Source organism: Mobula hypostoma, chromosome 3 (genome assembly GCF_963921235.1).
Source record: "Mobula hypostoma chromosome 3, sMobHyp1.1, whole genome shotgun sequence".
Taxonomy (NCBI): Eukaryota; Metazoa; Chordata; class Chondrichthyes; order Myliobatiformes; family Myliobatidae; genus Mobula; species Mobula hypostoma.
In genome coordinates this window covers 120,459,739-120,484,081 of record NC_086099.1, presented here as the reverse complement: position 1 = coordinate 120,484,081, position 24,343 = coordinate 120,459,739, and the positions used below count along the sequence as shown (strand labels likewise).

General features: G+C 44.3%; 1 protein-coding gene across 8 annotated transcripts in view; it reads right to left on the bottom strand.

Moving 5' to 3' along the window:
* Positions 1-24,343, bottom strand: part of LOC134344223 (transcriptional enhancer factor TEF-5-like) — a 322,867-nt gene that overhangs the window by 137,746 nt on the left and 160,778 nt on the right. For 4 of the 8 annotated variants that reach the window (XM_063043658.1, XM_063043661.1, XM_063043659.1 and 1 more), the window contains exon 1: positions 16,102-16,565. The exons of the other annotated variants lie outside the window; for them this stretch is intronic. In XM_063043658.1, coding sequence (XP_062899728.1) covers positions 16,102-16,183 — 82 coding nt within the window. In that variant the 5' untranslated portion in view covers positions 16,184-16,565. Of the gene's footprint in view, positions 1-16,101; positions 16,566-24,343 lie in introns of those variants that run through there. 8 annotated transcript variants of the gene reach the window in all.

The window sequence follows — 24,343 nt, the reverse complement described above, 5'->3', positions numbered from 1 at the left end:
AGACTGACAATCAATGTGCAAAAGACAAATTGTGCAATTACAAAATAATACTGGGAACATGAGCTGTAAAGAGTCTTTGAAAGTGAGTCGTGGGATCAGTTCAAGGTGGTGATGACTGAAGTTACCCATGCCAGTTCACGAGCCCGATGGTTGTACGGTAATAACTGTTCCTGAATCTGGTTGTGTGGGACCTACGACAACTGCAGCCCCTGCCCCATGGTAGCAGCGAGAAGAGAGCATGGCCTGGATGGTGGGGGTCCTCGATGATGGAGGCTGCTTTCTTGTGGCAGTGCTCCATGTAAATGTGCTCAATGGTGAGGGGTAAGACTTTGTCTGAGATGGACTGGACTGCACCCACCATTTTCTGTAGACTTCCATTCCCGGGCATGTTTCCATACCAGGCCGTGATGCAACCAGTTAGAATACTCACCATTGCACATCTATTGTAGTTTGTCAAAGTTTTTGTCATATACTAAATCTATGAAAACTTGCAAGAAAGCAGGGTATGGTATCCCTGAAACCGAACATCTGGGGCTGGCTGGTGGTGCAATGACACTAGTGCCGGACCCCGGAACGGAGGTTCCCGAGTTCAAATCCAGCCGGGGCCACTCCTGAGTATGCTTGCAATCCGTGCCAGGTTGAGTGTCGAGATAGCAACTCGACCTCGTAAAATAAAAGGGAAAATGCCTGTGTGAGGAGTGGCGCGCCTCACAGTCTCTCTCTCTCTCTCTGCGCCTTGTAAAGGCATGAAAAAGACATCATCGTGCACACGCATGGACAGACGCACATGCACAGACGCGCACGCACACGCCAAAAAAAAACTGAACATCTGCTCACTGCTGCATGCTGTGCATAAAAAGGCAAGAGGATTCTCCCGCATTACAAACAGGCGGCAAAACACTGAGACATCACAAGGTAATAAGGTCCAACCTGCAAAAAGCCCCTTTGCTTAAGGGTGCTGCTGACAGTGGGCATTGTGCCTACTGGACCACATGGGGCATCACAGACAGCCATATCTAATCTTGTTGCTAGCACTGAAAGCCATGGAGAACGATGGACTGGGCAGCAAGGCTGGTGTAACAGATGAAGTATTGGCCAGAATGAGATCAGGCATCTCAGCACAGGTGGAGGACAAAACCAGGCAGCTTTCTTCTCCATGTCCTCTTGTCCTGCACCACAGTTCCTCAGTCAAACACAATAGAATTCAATAACTCTCAGAAGTCCTAACTATCTGAAGCTGTGATGGATAGTTCAAGTTTATTGTCATTCAATGACACATGAATACAGCCACGTGAAACAGCATTACCCCAGGGCTATTCACTTTCCAGGGCCTGAGAGGCTTATTGCTAACCTCAGCTTTCTAGCGCAGCTGCATGACCTTCCCAAAGGGTCAGAATTGTTTGTAATAAAGTTAAACATTTAACAAATATTCTTTGCTCAACTTTTTGTTGTAAACAAGAACCAGTCTCCAGTCTTTAATGTAAATGTCAAGCAGTTTGACGTTGGATGCACAGCTTTGCAAACAGTGTTAAAGAATACAGGCTGCTAGTCCACAGCAGGTGGCTGCCTGCTAAGAGATCAAAACTGCTTTTCAAAACTAAGTTGGGATGTTTGAAGGTCAGCCCTCACAGCATTGTTTGTGGATGTTTGGGATCTCCATCGTCAGAAGCTTTTAAGACCATCTGTGCGAGTTACTTTGTCCCAACAAAGGTACCTGGATGGTATCACATGCAGATGATATCATCTCGTAGAAAGTAGTGTAAATATCACAAGCACTGGGGATTGTTAGGAATGACAAGGAGAATGACAGAAAGACAGGGTTACAGAAAGAATTCATCCCTCAAACTTTGGTTTCTGCGACAGACATCTGCAACTTGTTGGTATGTTCAGGTTTGTAAGAATTTGCATCTCTGTTTGGAAATCCTTTGTAGTTTGGCAAATTATTTGAAATCTGGTAATATTTTACAAATTAAAAATCCTCTGTGAGCATTAAATATGTGTTAAGAATTATTTGTCTAAATTTAATCGTTAAAAGTAGATTCTGTTTAAAGTTCTTTATAAACTGGAATCCTCTCCTCCTTGGTAGAGAGGGAGGAGACATCATTCAAGCAGAGGGTATTGGCAGCTAAAATCTTGCCGCAGAGGCTAGACAAGGATGTAAGTTAATCCTTGAAGAGCAGATGGATACATATAACCTCCTTATAGTGAGGGTAGCCGGAGATATCTACACTATAGCACAAAGGGCTTAAAATCTTCTTTCGAGTTTAGGGCTTTGCAGACCGGGAACCCAATACCATCACAAAAGCTTCGCAGCACAGCTGCTCAGAAAGCATTCCCAGTCACATTGCATTTGTTCTTATTGACACATAACGTTGAAGTGCCTTCCTGTGCACTACATGCTTTGAGTGGTGTGAAGGCTCTTCAGGCATGCGGGGAAGGTTGCTTGGTGGCAAGGTTTGCGGTTGATACAAAGATAGGTGGAGGGGTAGGTAGTGCTGAGGAAGCAATGCGATTGCAGCAGGACTTAAGTCAGATTGGAAGAGTGGGAAAAAAGTGGCAGATGGAACACTGTTTTGGGAAATGTACGATAATGCATTTTGCTAAAAGGAACAATTGTACGGACCATTATCTAAATGGGGAGAAGGTTCAAACATCAGAGGTGCAGAGGTACTTAGGAGTCCCAGAAGGTTAACTTACAGGTTGAATCTGTGGTAAAGGCGGCAAATACAATACTGACATTTATTTCAAGGGGAATAGAAAATAAAAGCAAGGAGATAATGCTGAGGCTTTATAAGACACTAGTCAGGCCGCACTTGGAGTACTGTCAACGATTTTGGGCCCCATATTTCAGAAAGGATTTGTTGTCATTGGAGAGAGTCCAGAGGTGGTTCATGAGGATGATTCCAGGAATGAAGGGGTTAACATGAGGAGCGCCTGGCTGCTTTTGGCCTGTACTCACTGGAATTTTGAAGAATACAAGGGGATTTCATTAAAACCTACCAAATGTTGAAAGGACTAGTTAGGGTGGATGTGGAGGGGATGTTTCCTATGATGGGAGTATCTAGAACTAGAGGGCAAATGCTCAAGATTGAGGAGCAACATTTTAGAGGTACGGACGACTTTTTTTTAAGCAGAGAGTGGTGAATCTGTGCCACAGATTGTGGTGGAGGCCAAGTCTGTAGGTATATTTAAGGTGGAAGTTGATCATTTCCTGATCCATCAGGGCATCAAAGGAAATGGCGAGATGGCAGGTGTACGGGGTTGAGTGGGATCCGGGATCAACCATGATGGAATGGTGGAGCAGACTCGATGGACTGAATGGCCTAATTCTGCTCCTAAGTATTATGGTTTTTTGAAAGACCAGCTCATCAGCTCTTGCCACATAAAACCATTGGCCAATATTCCAAGAAAGGTTCCTTCTGTTTGTTGGGTGATATCAGTTCAAAGTTCAAACTAAGTATATATCTATAGGTGTATAAGATAATGAGAGGCATTGATCATGTTGATAGCCAGAGGCTTTTTTCCAGGGCTTAAATGAGGGGGCATAGTTTTAAGGCGTTTGGAAGTAGGTGCAGAGGAGATGTCAGGGGTAAGTTTTCTCACACAGAGAATGATGGCTGTGTGGAATGTACTGCTGGTGACGGTGGTAGAGGCGGATACATTAGGGTCTTTTAAAAGACCCTTAAATAGGTACACGGAAGTTAGAAAAATAGAGAGCTATGCAGTAGGGAAATTCTAGGCAGTTTCTAGAGTAGGTTACATGGTCGGCACAACATTGTGGGCTGAAGGGCCTATAATGTGCTATAGATGTCTATGTCCTATATTCTATATGTCACCTTATACTACCTTGAGATTTATTTTCTTGCAGGCATTCACAATAAAAAAAATACAATAGAATCAGTGAAAAACTACAGACGTAAGACTGAGAAACAACTATTTTGCAAAAGAAGATAATTAAACAGTGCAAATACGAAATAAATAGTACTGAGAACATGAGTTGTAGAGTCCTTCAAAATGAACCTACAGGGTGTGGGATCTATTCAGAGTGAAGGAGCCTGATGGTTGACGTTGTGGACTGTGAACTTGGTGTTGTGGGTCCTAAGGCTCCTGTACCTCCTTCCTGATGGATTAGATCTTTGGTGTTGGCTTGAACCTCATTTCAAATGTCTTAATCTACATTTACTTATTTTGAAAGATAAAGGTTTTCTCTCTGTCTCTCTCACCAGTCAACCCCAACCCCCCCGAGGAAGGTCATATTCTTCTTTCAGTGGCGAAAGCTCTTACACTGGATAAAGCCGCAATGGACAACCACTGTGCTCATTGAAGAATACGCCTCGTGTTTAAGTTTTTTTTGTTGATGTCTGAGGTTACTTTGTGCTACTCCACAACTATAACAATGATGCAAAGTCTCATCTTTATTCCAAGGAAACATCACCAGCTGTTATGCGAGACAGGGGAAGGAGTCATGAGTCATAATTAACTTCTGTACAAAACTCAACAAGTGGGAGGATTCAGCCCATCTGGGCTAACAGAAAAAGAGCTAACAACCACATGGCAATGTCCCAAGGAAGATGGTTCTTTGAGGTGCAAAGTTTCTTGGATAAGTTTCTGTCACTGTGCTGTACCAGTTTATTTAGATGGCACTGAGAGAATTTGAACACGCAAAAGAGAGGTAGAAACCCTGGCCCAAACTTCATCTGCCGCAGAATGACCCAGAAACAGGCAAAGATCAAACAAAAGTTTCAAACTAAGAAACAACTGACAAAAAATCGCCAAAGCTTTAGCGGTTTGAAACAGGGAAGCAGGAGCTGTGCTGTAGAACTGCACACCTAGGCGCCATTAATCACTGGGCTGTTGTGCGTAATTGCCTGAGCAGCCGCCCCAGGACTGATTTTGGTAGTTAACTGCTTGAAGGTTGGCTCATTGCCTGTAAGAGGAAATGGTAAACCAGTCTGGCTGCATTCTATTCAAGGCAATTTCCAGAGAAACAAAAAGAAGGGATAACTGTAATTATGACCTTTTAACTACATTATTTGGCTGTTCAACAAAACAGATATGCCAGCAAAAAAAAAATCTCTGTACACTGCCCCACGACCAGGTGGACCAGTGCAGGGACTACCACTGAAAGACAACATTCCACGGCTCAGATTAAAAACTGATGAATTAATCCTCAAATAGCAAAAGTAGCCTGTGTTTGAGGCGATTGTAGCTGTACGTGGGAGACAAGCCAAAGTGCACTAGCTGGGCCAGAAAATTAACCTCTGTGTGTGTTGACTCAGTCAGCTCAACTGTCAATTTATCCCAGCAAAGCTGCTGGCAGAGATCTCACCTTCTTCCCCACTTCATTCCCCAGGTTTCAGTGGCTTGTCTTTGACGACTGAACTGTCCCTTCTCTTGTGTGGGGTTAAACTGTGACTCCAAGGGCGACAAAGAGAATTTTCCAGAAGGCGCTACTACTTCCTGACTCTATTTCCTGTCCTCACTGCCACAAAACAATCTGCTGGAGGTACCCAGTACAGTGAGCGGCATCTACGGGAGAAAGGGAACTGTCATTTCAGGTCCAAATATCGGGATTTAAAACGTTGACAATTCCTCCCCCACCCGTCAAACAGTCGCTGAGCTCCTCCAGCAAATCGCTTGTTGATCCAGATCACCTGCGGTCTCTTGACATCTCACTCCCACGAACCCTGCCCACCTTCCAGGGACCTGAAAGTGAGGGCAGCCTTCCTACTATACAGCCCACCATACTAACTGATGACAGGCCAAAGCCCTCCGGGGCTGCACAGCTTCGACATACACTGGGGAACACATTTCAAGTTCTAGGTAAGGTAAAGACTCTGCTACAACGGTGATGATAAACTCTGCTTGAGGTTTCTAAGACCAAGCCACTTCATGTGAAAGGTTCATTAGGTGCTAGAGGTTGCTTGGATGTGAACTTGAGCAGACCACTTTTTTTTGGTTATAAACTCAAAGCTCTAGCTTCCACGCATACACACAATAGACATATCACCTTCAGAGCTACAATCAACACTTGCAAATGCAACGCACATTCGTTCTGTCAAAATTCATTGAACATACTGTGGCTGGTTCAATGTGTACCACGTCGACCAATGAGTCTGCAGTCATTAGTCTCATTGAGGACTCTAGCAAAGGACATCTTGTCTGATTTTCTGAGGAAGCGCAGCTCTGTCAGTGGTGATGTGTTACAGATGAGGTATTAACCTGTAGCCTTTCCTATCTTGTCATGTCATCATTTTGACAGGAAGTCATCTCCAGTGTCCGAGTCGAAGTTTAGCCCTTAATCAGACAATCTTGTCACTATCCTTTGTCTCTTTGTGGGAATTTACGCTAGCTCTCTGCCACATAATCCAAGTCACAACCTTTGGTTGGTTGTAAAACTCACAAGGACATCACAAGGTCAAAGAGGGGCAACACCCGTAACTGCTCAATTTAAACCAGTGATCCTCAACCACCAGGCCGCAAAGCCTGTGCTACCGGGCTGCGGACCGGTGCCGGGCCGCAAAGCATGAGCTACCCGGCCGCGAGGAAACGATATGATTTGGTGATATGAGTCAGCTGCACCTTTCCTCATTCCCTGTCACACCCACTGTTGAGCTTGAACGCACGCGAGGTCATTACCCACACGTCATCCATGTCAGCGCGGGAAGGAGATCAACTCCTCAAGCTTGCAAATGACGGCGGGCTGAAAAGTACGTTTGACATAACACCTCTGCCGGCATTCTGGATCAAAGTCAAGGCTAAATATCCTGAGATAGCCACGAAAGCACTGAAAGCGTTCTAACATATCTCTGCAAAGCAGGGTTTTCTGCAATGAATGCAACGAAAACTAAATTGCAGAATAGATTGGACATAAGGAACCCCCTTCGAGTATCGCTGTCTCCCATCACCCCTCGATAGGACCATCTTGCTACAGAGAAACAAACCCAGGGCTCCCACTGATTCAGCGATACTGGTGTGTTGCAATGATTTTATATGTTCGTACGGGGAAAATATGTGCCGTGTGTTTAATATCCAAACATTGCTTAAAATATTATGACGCTATTGATTTATAAGTGACTATCACTATACTCATGCGAGAAAAATATGCGCTGTGTGTTCTGTTAGATAAGCCTTTTTAGAAATGAAATTGAGTGTATTAGCCACTTATAAGTGACTTATAGTTGACTTATCACCTATATTCCGGTCGTGATTAACACCTCCCCTCCACTAGGGTTGCCAACGGTTTTAGCCGGGACATCCCGTATGTTGGACTAAATTGGTTTGTCCCATACGGGACTGCCCTTGTCCCGTATTTCCCCCGCTAAGGTAGAGCGTTCCTATGAAACCTTTCGTGCCGAAATGACGTGAAGCAAAGAAGCAATTACCATTAATTTATATGGGAAAAATTTTTGAGCATTCCCAGACCCAAAAAATAACCTACCAAATCATACCAAACAACACATAAAACCTAAAATAACACTAACATATAGTAAAAGCATTAATGATATGATAAATACACAGCCTATATAAAGTAGAAATAATGTATGTACAGTGTAGTTTCACTGAACAGAATTGCCAAAACCGATTTGTAGAAAAAAAAATCGGCACGTACACGCATGCGCACACAGGTGCCCGTGCAAGGCTTCATGGTCATGGTAGTCTTTCTCGGGGTAAACACAAGTGAGAAAATTAGCAATCCTACCCCGCACCCCCCCCACCCCCGGTCGGCCGGTCCGCAAGAATATGGTCAATATTAAACTAGTCCGCAGTGCAAAAAAGGTTGGGGGCCCCTGATTTAAAGCATGATCAGATCTTTGTCATGCTCATTTTCAACTGCTTAAACTATTTCTGGATGCATGGACAGGGCGGAAATTTGTCTCTACCAAAGGAGGTGTAAGGTGCTCCTTCCCTCCGCTAGCCTGCAGGTCACCTTGGGCAAGGTGTAGCACCTGCTTAGCCCCTGATCAAGGTCAAAAGAAGCCATGGGATCAGGTGGTGGATGGTCATATGAGCAGCTGGTGCACATCACGTCCTGGTTATGCAACCACTGATGCCAGGCAGGCAATCTCTTTAGAGTATAGATAATAGCAATCCACTTCTGTAAAAAAAAATTTACCAAGAACAACCACGGTCATGAAACCACGATCGCCCACAGCACGCCCATAATGATGACTGGAGCTGGACGAACTCAGCTGGTCGGGCAGCATCTGTGGAGAAGTAGGCAGAAACTGCTAGGGGACCTCGACCTGAAATGGCAACAAGCCATTTCTCCCAACAGCCGTTGCCTGATCTGCCGCATTTCCTCCAGGTTCCTAACATCTGCAGTCTCTTGTGTCCCAGCTATAGTAAACAGTGCCATTCTCCACCAGTGGGCATACATCACACCAAAATGTTCTTACAGTCCACTGATCTGTGAAATCTCACTCAACTAGACATTCTCCAGGAACACATCTATTTTGTGGCTCTTTCATTAGCCATAGGACAATGAACAGTTCAGGCCTCAGTTCAAACTTCTTGCCTCCTTATCGCCTTTCTCAATCCTCCTTTCTGCACGTCATTTCTCAGTATGGGGTCACAGATCACAACCACTGGAAGCGTTGTGCAACGCATCCCAGCCTGTGCATTGTGCAGGGCTGCAAGTGTGAGTAATTACTGTCACAACAAGAACTCAAAAAGCTTCAAAACAAGGGTGTGTGCTTTATTCTGGGCTAACAATGAGGCACAGCTCATTTGGACTGCTTGTGTCTAATTTATACTGTAGTTCACCATACCGTAGATTTGGACAACTTCCCTTGCATGATGTTAGTTGTTGAAAGGCATAAGCGGCTGTTTAGATACGTGAGTTTTGACCAAAAAAAATAACTGCTGGAGTCGCTTAGCACTTTAGTGCAAAGGTGTTTATTCAGTGCGTCAAAAATCAAACTTACAAGAATTAGTGAAAAGAGAACCGCCAAATTTCAGAAAAAGATTTCTACCAGTAAACACAATAATAGCTCCATACTTTGTCCAGTGCAGCCCTGATCTCTCTCCCTCACTGAGAGTGATGAGCCCTGTTTATTAGGCACCAGGACATACCATCTTTAATTACCAATAAAGTTAACTGAAGACTGCACATGAATCAGAATATGATGCACCCCACAACGTTGTTACAATCATATTACAAAATAAACAGAAGTATCTATCTTAAACAGAGTATACAAACAACGTAGTCACGTTTACACATCTCCATCACTAAAGAAATGGAATATTTTGCTGTATATGGCAGGAAAGGCACCACAGAGCCAACAGGAGCACATCAGCTCACTTTAGGACCCATTATGAGAAGATAGCAGGGAAGACGTTGAAGCGTGTGCACTCAACGCGATGACAAGGCAGTGCGTATGTGTGCGTGAGTGTGCTTACTGAGTGCTCGCCGTCACAGAGGCTGTACCTTACTACTGCAAACTCTACTTTTTAAAAAAAATTATTTGTGGTTCACACTGGCAAGGACCTCTTGTAGGATCTTGTATCACAAGATGGACTCTCACAATCTACCTTGTTATGATTTGGCACTTCATCAGTTACCAGCACTGCACTTTTTTGGCAGCATTTGCACTTTACCTACATTGTTATTGTTTTACCTTGTTCTACCTCAATGCACTATGTAATAATTTGCTCTGCATAACAGCAAGCAAGACAAACTTTTCCCTGTATCTTGCTACATGTGACAATAATAAACCGATGCTAATATTTACTGCTTATTGTTAAGTGCCACCTTTGCCTCAAGATGAATTAGGAATCAACCACCCTGGTGGCCTGTGTGGGCCAGGAGGTCAGATTTCCTCTCTTGAAGGACAGGTGTGAATAAGGAACGATTTTTATCAACACCTCTGGTGGCTCTGTAGTTTTTAATGAAAAATGCAAGTTTCCAGAATGATGACAATTTAAATTCCTCAGGCGCCCGGCTCCAGTGCAGTAATTGAACAACCATGCGACCATACCCCTGCTAATGCCACAGGCCTCTCGTATCTGGCCAGCTGCCCTGTGAAACATGGATTCACAACTTGCCATTGACCGTGTCTGTATACCCAAGTCACTAGCTCTCCAAGATTGTGTTTCCAGAAATTGACGGCTAATCTGCTGCAAACCATTGAGGACAGAAGTCAAAGTAGTAATAAAATAATTGAACCTTCTGAACATTTATTTTCATCAATCTTAACAACATCAGAGGTTGTTGGTATACATGATGCTACAAGGTCAGAGGTTAGAATTCACCCAGTCTCCTCTCACTTTCTGATTGGCTGTAGGAAGGTGGGGCATTGCAAGGACTGACCTGCAGAGCCAGAACTTCCAGGAATGCATTCAATTGGAACTGTCATTTAAAATACTGACTCTAAAGACAAGACAGCCCTCTGTGGCTGCAGCCTAGTATTTGCGGTGAATCTGACATGGTCAAAGGTAACCCCAAAAAAATACCCACTGGAGTTTACACAGATACTTTAGAGCAAAGCCACTCATCTCCTCACATCTGCACAGATCTGGGCCACAACGTCAGAACCTGGCAGCAGCTTGGGTGAATAAATGTCTACATTTAACCATTAATGAGGCAGTGTTTTTAATGAGAGATTGTAGTCACCATGGCTAAGAAGTGCCTTTTTAGTAAATTATTTAACCTTGGCCCCAAGGACCTGTAGAGATTAGGCAGTTGCACTTTGGTCTCAGTCACATGGCAGCAGTTTGATGCCTATGCGACATGAACGCAGGAGGTTGGCGCTGGCCCGCCACCCCTTGGTGTCTGCTTCACCATTCAATGAGATTATGGCCAATCTTTCAACTCTGAGTCGTTTTCTATCACCAAAACCTTTCTCTTTGGTCCACTTTAAAATACTCAGTGACTGGATGTCCAAAATTGAACCTGTCAAGACCCTTCAGCACATTTCAGTGAAGTCTGCTCTCATTCTTCAGAACTCCATTGGATACAAGTCTACCCTGTCCAACTTCTTCTCCAAATACAATCTACTGATTCCAAAAAAAAGGTCGAATCAACCTTTTATGGACTGCTGGATAGTGTGTCAAAAGTCCGAGGTACTAAACTCTTCGGATGGGACATCACACTGAATCTTGGCCATCGCGGGTTGCAATAGTTGAATGTTGTTATCCAAATCCAATAAGCAAGTTTCAAAGACAGGTATATGAAATGAGCTGCCAGTGGAAGCAGTAGTGGCAGGTACAAGTCATCATCATCATCTTGTGCCGTGTCATATGACATCATCATTATGCGCCATGTTGTATGACGTGGGCGATCATGGTCTTATCCATGACCATGATTGTTCTTGGCAAATTTTTCTACAGAAGTGGTTTGCCATTGCTTTCCTCTGGGCAGTGTCTTTACAAAACGGGGGGCAGCTAGCTATTATCGACGCTCTTCAGAGTGTCCACCACCTGCTCCCATAGCTTCATGGGACCCAGATAAGTGGGCTAAGGCTTGCCCAGGAGTGATCTGCAGGCTAGTAGAGGGAAGGAGCACCTTACAATTCCTTTGGTAGAGACGCATCTCTACCCCACCACCCAGGGAACAATTAAAATGTTTAAAAATCATTTAGACAGGTATCTGAATACGAATGTTTCAGAGGGATATGGTCCCAAATGTAGGCAATGGGACTAGCTCAGAAAGGTACCTTATTTGGCATGGACATGTTGGACTGAGAGCCTTTATCTGTTCATGAAAACATGTAACTCAATTCACAAAAATGATTCTGGGATTGAAAGGCTTGTCATATGAAGAGTGTTTGATGGCTCTGGACCTCTACTCACTGGAATTCAGAAGAATGATGGGGGACCTCATTCTATCAAATGGTGAAAGGCCACAACAGATGATGTGGAGAGCATGTTTCCTATGGTGGGGGAGTCTAAGCCCAGGGGACACAGCCTCAAAATAGACGGGTGTCCTTCTAGAATGGAGACGAGGAAGAATTTCTTTAGCCAGAGAGTGATGAATCTGTGGAATTTGTAGCCACAGGCGGCTGCGGAGGTCAAGTCATTAAGTATATTTAAGGCAGATGTTAATAGATTCTTGATTAGTCAGGGCATGATGGGATATGGGGAGAAAGGAGGAGATTGCGGGTGAGAGAGAAATGGATCAGTCATGATGAAATGACACAGCAGAGTCGATCGGCCAAATGGCCTAATTCTGCTCATGTATCTTAAGGTCTAATTATTCTTTAGAAGACAGTGGTACGAATACATTGGAACTGTGTACGGAATGGGCCTTTGTATTTGACTGCGTTGGAAGCAGTCCATAAAAGGTTGACTTGACAAGCACTTGGGATCAGATGTTCATCTTTGGAGAATAACTTGGACAGGCTAGACTTGTATCCAATGGAGTTCGGAAGAGTGGGGGGGGGGTGACCACTGAAACGTACAAAAGGTCAAAGGGCCTTGACAGATTTGATTTGATTCTTTTGGGAGAATTGAGAACGGGGGGGGGGAAACAATTCAAGAAAAAATAAGGGACCATTTAATTAAGAGAGAAGGGTCTCTATCCCAAAGAGCGGTACAACCAGAAACTTCGATTTTTTTTCCCCCAAAGACAGAGGTGAAAACATTTGAGAGAGACAAGGTGGTGAAAGCTACTATGGAGGGTCAGTTGTAATCCCATCAACCAATACTTTGTTCAAGGGCAGAGTAAGTTTAAGAGACCGAGTGACTTCCACCTGTTATCATGCATGTATGTATTACTGAATAACCCTGTCAATATTTGTTCTACAACAGAGAGTGCAGGTCACCCACCCCCCCCACCCCCATCAGATTGGCAGGGTAACAGCTCCAAAGTCAAAAATATGGCCGCCAACTACGTTTGTAAGTTCCCACAGCAGCCAGCAAATCCATCCCTCCGGTCCCCCACACTCGCTCATACGCAGGAGCCGTATACACAGTAAGTCAGGTGCTCGTAAGCTGTGGAGGATCTGTAAAGGTTATCAAGTTGACTTCAGGTTACGGACTGTGAGAGCTTGCTCTGCACAAGCTGGGGTAGTGACCACACTTCAAAAGTATTTCAATGGTGTGGCATTGAGGTGCAGCTGGCTCACAGCTCCAGTAGTCCAGCCCCATTCCTGACCCTGACACTGACCGTGACCTCCCGTTCCCCGCTCACACATTCTCCCTCCTGCATCCCAAAGGGTCGGCACGTCAAACGGCCAGTTCAAGTTGACCCCGGTGTGCAGGTGAGGGGTAGAATCTGAGGGGTGGGGGAGTTGACAGGAGGGCGGGGAGCATTAAACAGGGTTTGTGGAGATAAGTGCTTGATGGTCAGCACTGACCTGATGGGCCGAAGAGCAGCCGACACAGAAACAGGCCCTGTCTGACTACTTTGGGATATCTACCATCACGAAAAGGACCAGGTTAGTCTAAGTGAGAGTGTGTCGTTTTTACTGTTTTACAAATACTATTCTGAGGCAATGGACAGCGAAGTGGACACCACAATAACTGTCAGATGACAAAAATATTTATTTTATTATAAAATATTTATTTATTTATAGATACAGTGCAGAATAGGTCCATCCGTCCCTGCACTGTCCCAGCCGTACCCGACAACCCTAATTTAACCCTAATCTAACCATGGGACAGTTTACAATGACCAGTTAACTTACCTGGTACGTCCTTGGACCATGGGAGGAAGCTGGAGCACCCAGGGTAACCCACGCATTTCACAGAGAGGATGCACAGGGACTTCTTACAGACGATGCTGGGATTGAACTCTCAACTCTGACCCTCCGCACTGTAATAGCATCATGCCAACCGTTATTGTGATGCCCCAGATACACTGAAATACGTTGTGCACTTGGCATCCCCTAAAAGGGCCTGGCGCTCCAACAGTTAAATCAGCGAGCGCACGCCACCCCCCCCCCACCCCCGTGAGAAGGGGTTGATCTTCAGCTGTTCCCATTGCAAGGGGAGGGTGGGTGGGGGGATTATTGCAGCTGCTTCTAAACAACACTGAAATAGAATGCTCTCTGCTCTGTGGAGACACTCTGACCTTGCCTGCACAAGTCACTGTGTTTTCCTAATGCCTCCAGCACACTTTCTGACACTGCACCATTGCTACCCTCTTTGTGGTCGTGCACAGGACACCTAACCCAAGGCAAAGAAAACATTACCCTCGCACGCTCGGAGAGGACAGAATCCTCAGAGTTACTAAGCTCCACACAGTAGCAACTGATCCATGTACTTGCATGTTGTAATATCCTGAAATACCAGAGGGCATGCATTGAAGGTGAGAGGGGGTAGGTTCACAGGGGACGTGAGGGGTGGGTTTTTACTCAGAGAATGGTAGATGCCTGGTATGGTGGTGGAGGCAAATACATTAGAGGCTTTTAAGAGATGCTTGGATAGGCACAAGGAGTAAGGAAGTTGGAGGGATATGGACATTGTGTAGGTAGGAGGGACTAGTACTTGGGTGTTTTTGATTTGTTTTTTAGCTGGTTCAGCACAACACCATGGGCCGAATGGCCTGTTCTGTGCTGTACTGTTCTATGTCCTATAGGTAACACTCCACACATTTTTAAATGCATACACTAACACTAGCCTCCATGCTTTTTTAAATCCAGCAAAACACCATCTCCAACATACTCTCAGTTTCACACAACAGCACCAGATTGTTTTGCAGATCCACACCCAGAACTACCTGCATAGAGTGATCTACACACCACCACTATCTCTGTATTCACCCCACTCAACCCACCAGCTACGTCTCACACCAGCAGACGCGTGAGAGCAGCAAACCATAAACAGGTGCTGGAAATCCATCGTGACACCCACAAAATGCGGGAGGAACTCAGCCGGTCAAGTGGGGTGGAAACGGTGATAATCCACCCGAATAGGCCTTTCAGTGTAGCGGCTGGCGCAGTGATCACCCACAGTGCCAGTGATCACCAACTGAGGCTCAGCTCCCACCGCTGTCTATCAGGAGTTTGTACGTCGGGAACGCATAAGCAGTTGACATTTTGGGCTGAGAGCAGGGCCTGTTGTGATCCTCGGTTTTAAAAAAAAAAGGCAATGGGGAAGGTGCTTGTTAGTGATAGTAACTGTGGGACCGAAACTTAGCTGAATGGTTAAAGTAAAGTGAAATAATGCAGACACTGTTTAGGTTTACATTCAAGTGAGCACAGGAATGATTAGACAATGTTTCTTCTCGATTGCCACCTAATATAATGGATAATGGAGCTGTTGACTAATCATTGCAATAAATCTGTTTGAATTTATCCAAAGCAAGTTTAACCCAATGTGAACCAGTGGAAAGGAAAGCATTTTGTCCAGTGATCAAATGCCAACTCTTATCCCGAGTTTAACCCAATGTGATTTTAACCCAATGTGAACCAGTGAAAAGCAAAGCTTTTTGTCCAGTGATCAAATGCTAACTCTTATCCCGAGTTTAACCCAATGTGAACTATTTGAAAGGGAAGTACTTTGTCCAGTGATCAAAAGCTAACTCTTATCCCAAGTTTAACCCAATGTGAACCAGTTGAAAGGAAAGTACTTTGTCCAGTGATCAAATGCTAACTCTTATCCCGAGTTTAACCCAATGTGAACTATTTGAAAGGGAAGTACTTTGTCCAGTGATCAAATGCTAACTCTTATCCCAAGCATAGTTTGGATTGCAGCAAAGCCATCTATAGTAACCCATGATATTAAAGGAGGAGAAGTTTAGCTGTATTTGACAAATGTACATTAAAACATACAGTGAAATGTGTCGTTTGCTTCAACACCCAACTGAATATGTACTGGGGGCAGACCGCAAGCGTTGCCATTCCTCCGGCACAACATGGCATGCCTGCAGCTTACTAACCCTGAACCATACATCTCCTTGGAACGGGGCACCTGGATGAAAACCAATCAACTGCAGAACGTACAGTCTCCTGACAGACAGTGGCAGGAATTGAACCTCATTTGGTGATTACTGGCTCTGAAAGAGTCGTGCCAACTGCTACACTGCAAAGCCTGTCCAGATAAAATATCACCATTTCCACCGTACCTGTCCCACTGATCATTCACCCACTGAATTCATAACGCGGATTCATTTCCAATTAACTCCTTTTAGAAGCCCAAATACAACAAATGGATCACCTTGCAATCTCTCCTGCAGTCCACGAAGCTCAGGACTTCCATCTCTTCGGTTAACCTGGGTGCTCCATCTGTCATTTTCCATTAACGTTTAAATCCCTTCGTACTTCCAGTCACAACTCAGCCAGAATTCCAATTGCAGCTGACCGTCCATTTATAAAGTGGACGATCGCCACTGTTATTTCAGCTAACCGTTCACCTTTCAGTTCATCCCATCATCTGATCAGTTTTTGTCATTACAGCTTGTGACAGCTTCAGCTAATCATTAATCAGGCTCCCTTGACCCACGTTTTCCATGTACACTTTCCATTTTAAATAACGATCACTCCTGGATTTTGTTTTTGACCCCATTTGCCTCCTGCCTGCCCAAATCCTAATAAGTTCCAGTCCACCTGAATCTTAACCTGTTCAACTTGGGAGAACCAGAATCAGGTTTATTATCACAGGCGAACGTCGAGAACTTTGTTGTTTTGTGGCAGCAGTACAGTGTAGTACATAAAAAGTACTACAAGTTACTGTATATTAAGAAATATTAAAAAAAATAAATAAGTAGTGCAGAAAGAGTAAAATAGTGAGGTAGTGATCGTAGACCATTCAGAAATCTGGTGACAGAGGGGAAGAAGCTGTTGAGTCCAGTGTTTACCTCCTCCCTGATGATAATAAGGAGAGGACGACATGCCCTGGCTGGTGAGGGTCCTTAATGACAGATGCCACTTACTTTGTGGCATCACTTTTTTAAGATGTCCTCGAGAGCAGCGAGGCTACCACCCATGATGGAGCTGCCCGAGTTTACCACACTCTGCAGCTTTGTCTGATCCTGTGCATTGGCACCTCTATACCAAATGGTGATGCAAATAAAGTCCATCTGTAGAAGTTTGCTAGTCTTCTGTGATGTACGAGATCTTCTCAAACTCCTGAAGAAATATAGCTATTGCAATGTTTTCTTTGTAATTGCATCAATACGTTGGGCCCACGATAGACCTTCAGAGATGTTGACACCCAGGAACGTGAAACTGCTCACCCTTTCCAGTGCTGATCCCTCGATGAGGACTGGTGTGTGTTTCCTCGCCCTCCCCTTCCTGAAGCTCACAATCAATTCCTTTGTTTTAATGACATTGAGTTGCTATGACAAACTCAGCTAGCTGATCTATCTCCCTCCTGTATGCTTCCTCATCACCATCTGAGATTCTGACCAGAAACAGTTGTCCTATTGCAGAATTTGTAGAATGCCTAGCCGCACATTCATGGTGTTGAGAGTGTAGAACAGTGGCTAAGCAGGCATCCAAGAGGTGTACCTGCATTGATTGTCAGTGAGGAAATGTTGTTTCCAATCTGCACTAACTGGGTCTATGACGAGGAATTCAAGCATGCAGTTGCAGAGGCTCAGGTTTTGAAGTACTGAGGGGATGATGGTGGTGAACGGTGTCTAATCAATTCATTGGCTTCATGTCACCTGTAATTTAACCCTTCTAACAGTAGTTCAAAGCTCCAGGTCATTTTTCTAGATATTAAACTAAGGAGATCCAAAACCCAACTGTAAAATTCACTGAGTGCATTAACAATGCCTACACCAATAATATCGACTACTAATTACATTGTTCCTTTGATTGACACAATTAGATGTTCCCAGTTGATTCACCAAAGACCAATGATCATAAGCTTGGTTGACGGGAGGTGTTTTAAGGAGCATCTTAAAAGAAGAAAGAGACAGGGAGGTTTATGGATAAGATTGCAGAGCACTAAAAGAGTGGCATACAGGCTGCTGGAGGTTATGGAGTCTGTAAGAGCCAAGGCCATGGAGAGACTTGAGTGTTTTATAATTGTAACATTGTTAGTGCAAGAGCCAGTATAGACCAGCGGTCACAGAGTAAGGAGTGCAGTCTCCTGGAGTCTAAATTGCAGGTGTTTTTGATGATGCTAGTACTGGTGTTAATGGGGATCTGAAGATCAAAGTCAACAGCAATTGTATAACTGACCATCCAAAAGCAATGAGATCTTAAGGGAGCACATCAGTGATGTCCCCCTGATGGAGGGTTACAGGACACTGGCTGCCAACCATCTCCGTTCCATCAAACCTACCACTGTAAAATACATCTCTTTTATTTAATCCATTTAAATCTCTCATTTTTCCAGAAGCTTCATCAGACCTTCCCCAATATTAAAGCAATGAAGATAATAATGAGAAGTACAAAATGGAGATGACAAAAGACTCAGGCACTTTGTTTATTTCACCTCCTTAGGCACTGAACAAATCTCGACAAGGTATTCTGAAGATTACAGAAACCTCACTAAGACTTCTTCAATAACCCCTGGAGCCATCTGAATGCGCACCCCCTATGAAATCAGCCTAAAATTGGCATCCTTTGACTTATTTGTACATGGGATGCTGACAATGCATTATTTACCCTTAAGAAGTCAATTACGCTGGTGGGACTAGGCAACAATGGCAGATTGAAATAAGAACAGAAAATGCAGAGAAAAATTCAGCAGCTCAGGGAGCATCTGTGGAAGGTGATACAGTTAATGTTTTGGTCAGTTACACGGGTTCCAAGTCAGAGTTTGTTTTAGAATTCCATCATCAGATTTCCTTTCCTATAGAACAACAGTAAAGCAGGTGAATGGTCGCAACAATTTGGTGAGTTCCATTGTCATTATTAACAAGTGTATTTTTTTAAATTAGCCAGAGAGATAAAGTTGGGTCTGTAACACGTCAGAGATTTTACAACATTACCAGCCCCCAAGAATGTGTTACTGCTTAATAGTTATCGCATAACCATTATTAGTTAAGTACAATTAACTAATCACATTTCTCAGACCCAGTTTCCGTCACAACAGGATAGAGATTAAATATGCAGGTGGATATTAATGTTGCGCTAATCTGAAGAGCAGGAAGTTGTGTCAGAACTTTGGCCGTCATTCCATCCTCAAACAGAAGCACAGAGATACACAAAACAAACTACCTAGTCAAACAGTGAAACTAACCGCCACCATTTATACCACAATCCAAAACGTGGAAAATTCCCAGAAATAACAGATAGCAGATCTGTCTTTAAGATAGATATTGGGAAAGATGTCACATTCGGAAAATAAAAGATTAAATCATTTCACTGAAACAGAAATTGATTTTAGGGTACAAATTGCCAGAATTTGGAGAAGACATGGACTGCATTAAGAACGTGGAATGGGGCCGTACAAGTACAACTAATCTTTCAATTGTGCAGCGTGTCAGAATTCTAACCCTGGAAGTTGCACTCATTTGTGTATAAATACTTGACCAACTCTTTTTTCCTGAAGGAGCTGACTGACAGCAGCAACTAAAGCAGCTCTGAACATGCAGGCCGCTTTTGAGAGGAGCTGCTAAAACTAATGGAAATTCAGCATTCTTTCACTGAGATACATTGCAAATGGCAAGGCCCCTGCCCGAGCCTGCTGCAAAGAAGCTCCATACACATCTCTCACTCTGAGAAGCAAGCTGATCAGAACTAAATAAAAGAGAAGTTTTGGCCAATAACGAGAAAAGCATCTGGAAACAGCTCAGAGGTTTTGGGATTGACGTCACATCAACTTGCGAACTTCAATTGATCGAACAAAGTAAGGAATGGATATTTACCTCAGAGCACACGATGTGTTGGTTACAACTCTTAATGCACAGCTCCATAGATCCTGAACCCCAGCACTACCTATACGCGTTTGGTCATTCTTCCCATGACTTTGTGGGTTTTCCCTGGGTCAGGGGTTCCCACCCTGGGGTCCACAGACACCTTGCTTGATGGTATTGGTCCATGGCATAAAAAGGGTTGTGAACCCCTGGCCTGGGTGCTCTAGTTTCAAGGATTTCATGATTCAAAGTACATTTATTATCGAAGTATATGTGTGGCATACAACCCCGAGATTCGTCTTCCCACAGACAGACACAAAACGAAGAACCATTGAACCAACCTGCTCAGAGACAAATATTAACCCCCCCCCCCCACGGGAAAAAATTGTGCAAACCACAACAGAAAAAAACAAGCAAAAACACAAAATCAAAAGGCATATTGCAGTTCAGCTCAGTGCTCATTATCTGCAGGCCGCCCTGATTCAAAAATCGCCCAAAAGTAGCAGCGAAAGAAAAGCAGCCACCAGTTCTCGCACTTCTGAAAGACACACAGACTTGTAGGTTAACTGACCACTGTAAATTGCTCCTGTTGAGTAGGTGGGTGGTGGTGGTCCCCAGGGGTGGTGTGGATGGAGAGGAGGGGTCTGTTTCAGTGTTATATGACTCTGCAAGAACCCAGGTAGGACTGTGACGCTACATGGGTCGTGTCACAGTGGCAGTGGATACACTCTTCTCAAAGCCCACGACAACAACGGGCAAGGAACATTGACGTCTACCCAAATAAACTCTACAACAGCATTACAAAGTTGCAACTACAATGCAGAAGCTTGGGAAAACCGCTTCATGTGGGGGTGGGGGGGGATGTGTCGTCAAAGGATTGACCTTCAAATGAAGATGGGAAAACAAAAACTAAAACGTAGACGTGGATTTATGAAGTGGAGATTGAAAAGTGAGGAGGACTAGGGAAAAGCAATTAGTGTAGACTGAGCCTAGGTGACTGAAAGCACACCCACCCACGGCAGAGTAAAAGAAACACAGACCAAGAGGGGCCAGAGAAGGCCAGTTGTGGAGAAATTAAAGGGTTTGGTTAAGTTTCTGGAGTGGGGAAAATAGCAGGCTGGCTCGGAATATTCATACCTGGTGATGACAGCAGAATGGGGCCAAGGTGGAAATGGGGAGAAGAGAGGTAAGAGAGGTGAAAGGGAACACCAGCTCAGTTTGGGACACTGAGACATTCAACGCTCAGTTCACCTGCTGCTGGCCTCTACAGCCGAGTTTGGTTTGATGACAGTATGTTTGCCTTGCTTTTGTCCCATTTGATTAATAATTTAATTAGTCCTGAAGAAGGGTGTTGGCCTGAAACTTCGACTGCTTAATCATTTCCACAGATGCTGCCTGACCTGCTGAGCTCCTCCAGCAATGTTCGTCCATAGCTAATCCACCACGGCCTTTCAGAAGACTGAGCCCTCCTCAGTGCACAGCCTGCGGGTGTTGCTTTGGACTTCCAGCATCTGCAGACTTGGTCGCGTTTTTAACAAGTTTGGCACAACACTGTGGGCCAAAGGGTTGCTCTTGTACTGATCAGCTCTATGTCCTAGGTCTGAAGCTTGAGGCTCAACTCAATGTCAAACAGTAAAATGAGGGCAGGTCCAATTGGGTCCAGCCAGAGTGAGCAAATGCAAGAATCCCACTGAGATCACCAGATCTTCAGAACTAGCACACACCACTTTTTTACTTCCATTCTCTTGGTTATGTCCTGCAATTAGTTTCTTTTCCTTATAATAACATTAGCAACAATACCTTGAATTAAAATTAAATTTGACACTGCAGGTTAGTGAGTGTTGGTCTTTCAGACGACTGAGCCCTTCTCAGTCTGTTTTCCAAGTCCCTTCACCACCTATGCTGGTGCTCTCATGTGTCCTTCAATTCTTTTCTGAAGTCTGGATAGACTAGTTTAGATACATCTGCAGTAATATGGTTTTGCAAGACTAGTTCCAGTAGAGTCTATATCCTACCAAACTCAGGTAACTTTCCAGTTTCACTCAAAACAAACTTGGGGTACATCCTGATAAACATATTAGCTCACAACTGAAAGTCACTCTAAAAACAGGAATGACTGGTTTAAGAAGCAGTTTCCTGGTATCTTGCTCAAGGGCCATTAACCCCAGATTCTCACTCACAAGTCACTCCCAGGAGGACTATGAAAGTACTTGCAATTCCTCAGATAGTTGGCTCCAAGTCTCAGTTGTGCTACTAGGACCTATTAGCAAGAGTCAACTATCGTGACTAATGAGTGACCCAACCAAATACCAAGCCAATACCAGCAAATGGACACTAATCCCTAAAACCTACACCCAAACACACCCACCACCAGAGCTCCATACAAAGACAGCACAAAGAAACAAAGCAAACAAGTTGACAACTAGGGCAGAACATGGAATATGCCCTGTGACCCAGCTGACCATTATGCCAATTTAAACTAAATCTGTCCGCCTGTACAAGCTCCATTCTTTGCCTGATAAATGCCTCTTAAATTTAACTACTGCCTTTGGTTCTGCCACTTCATTGGCAGAACCTTCCAAGCACCCACCACTCTGTGCCAAGAAAAACCTGCATTGTAAGTCTCCTTCAAACATTTCCTTCTCACTATAAATCTACCGCCCTTTAGTATTCGACTTTTCTACCCTCCTCAAAGTCTCTATCCTCGACTTCCAGATTCACCAGGGTGACAATGGATCTGAGTCAAGTATCAATTCATCACGGTTGAATTTTCAGATCCTCTGGTTTCCTCCCAAAGTCCAAAGACATACAGGTTAGTAGGTTAATTGTTCATTGTAAGTTGTCCTGTGATTAGGGTAGAATTGAATTGGGGGAATGGCTGGCTGGCACGGCTTGAAGGGATGAAGGGCCTATTGCATGCTGTGTCCCAATAGCCAACTAAATAAATAAATGAGTAATAAAACATTCTCTTATTGGAAAAGAGTTACGAGTGTGAACTCATCTGCAGAAGCAGGAGCAGAATCAGTCCTGGTCTCTTTGTTAAGGTCAGCCATTCTAACGAGAGCCCAAAGGACTCTCCGAAATCAGGCAAGGTGTTATTTATCCAACACCCTGCCTGATTTCAGAATTGCCCAATGTTATTTCTGAGGGATTAACATTGATATCCTTTGGAAAAATCAGCAGTTAACATGAACTCGCCAGGTTAAACCTCTGGCCAAGGAATGCTGAGTAAATAATTTTGTTCCACATTGAGGAGTAAGTGTCATCTCAGCTGCTGGAGATAACAGCAGCTGCTCCTCTGAAATGTTGTCGTGGAACCTTGAGGTCCTCCTGAAAGATAACGCAGACACACACATTTACTGCTAAGTGCATGGCCATGCACACAAATGGTGTACTGGCACATACTCAAAATATACTGTATTCAGGAGATGTCCTGGATCCAGCACATAGACGCAATCATACGGAACTCATGCCAGCATTTTTCCTACAAGGTTAGGGATGCTCAGTATGTCTCCAACAAATTACTACGGCACATTGCAAACCATCAGCAGTATCTACAACACGGGCACATAACGAACCATCAGCAGTATCTACAACACCGGCGCATTCCTCACAACCATCAGCAGTATCTATAACACAGGACACATCCCTCCCAACCATCAGCAGTATCTACAACACGGGCACATGACCAACCATCAGCAGTATCTACAACACGGGCACATGACCAACCATCAGGAGTATCTACAATACGGGTACATTACAAACCATCAGCAGTATCTACAACACCGGCGCATGCCTCACAACCATCAGCAGTATCTATAACACAGGACACATCCCTCCCAACCATCAGCAGTATCTACAACACAGGCACATTACCAACCATCAGCAGTATCTACAACACGGGCACATGACCAACCATCAGCTATATCTACAGCATGGGGACATTACCAACCATCATCAGTATCTACAAGATGGGCACATTACCAACCATCAGCAGTATCTGCAATGTGGCACATTCCTCCCAACCATCAGCAAGTATGTGAACACGGGCACATAACCAACCATCAGCTGTATCTGCAACATGGGCACATTGCCAACCATCAGCAATATCTACAACACAGGCACATTCCTCCCAACCATCAGCAGTATCTACAACTGGAGCACATTACCAATCATCAGCAATATCTACAACACAGGCACATTACCAACCATCAGCAGTATCTACAACACAGGCACATTACCAACCATCAGCAGTATCTACAACACGGGCACATGACCAACCATCAGGAGTATCTACAATACGGGTACATTACAAACCATCAGCAGTATCTACAACACCGGCGCATTACCAACCATCAGCAGCATCTACAACAAAGGCACATTCCCAACCATGAGCTATATCTACAAGGGCACTTTCCTACCAACCATCAGCAGTATCTACAACACGGGCACATGACCAACCATCAGGAGTATCTACAACACGGGCATATTACCAACCATCAGCAGTATCTACAACACAGATACATTCCTACCAACCATCAGCAGTATCTACAGCACAGGCACATTACCAACCATCAGCAATATCACAGAATGCACTGTCTCTAGGAGGGGCATCTATCAGGAAGACAGATACAATGGCGGCACAAT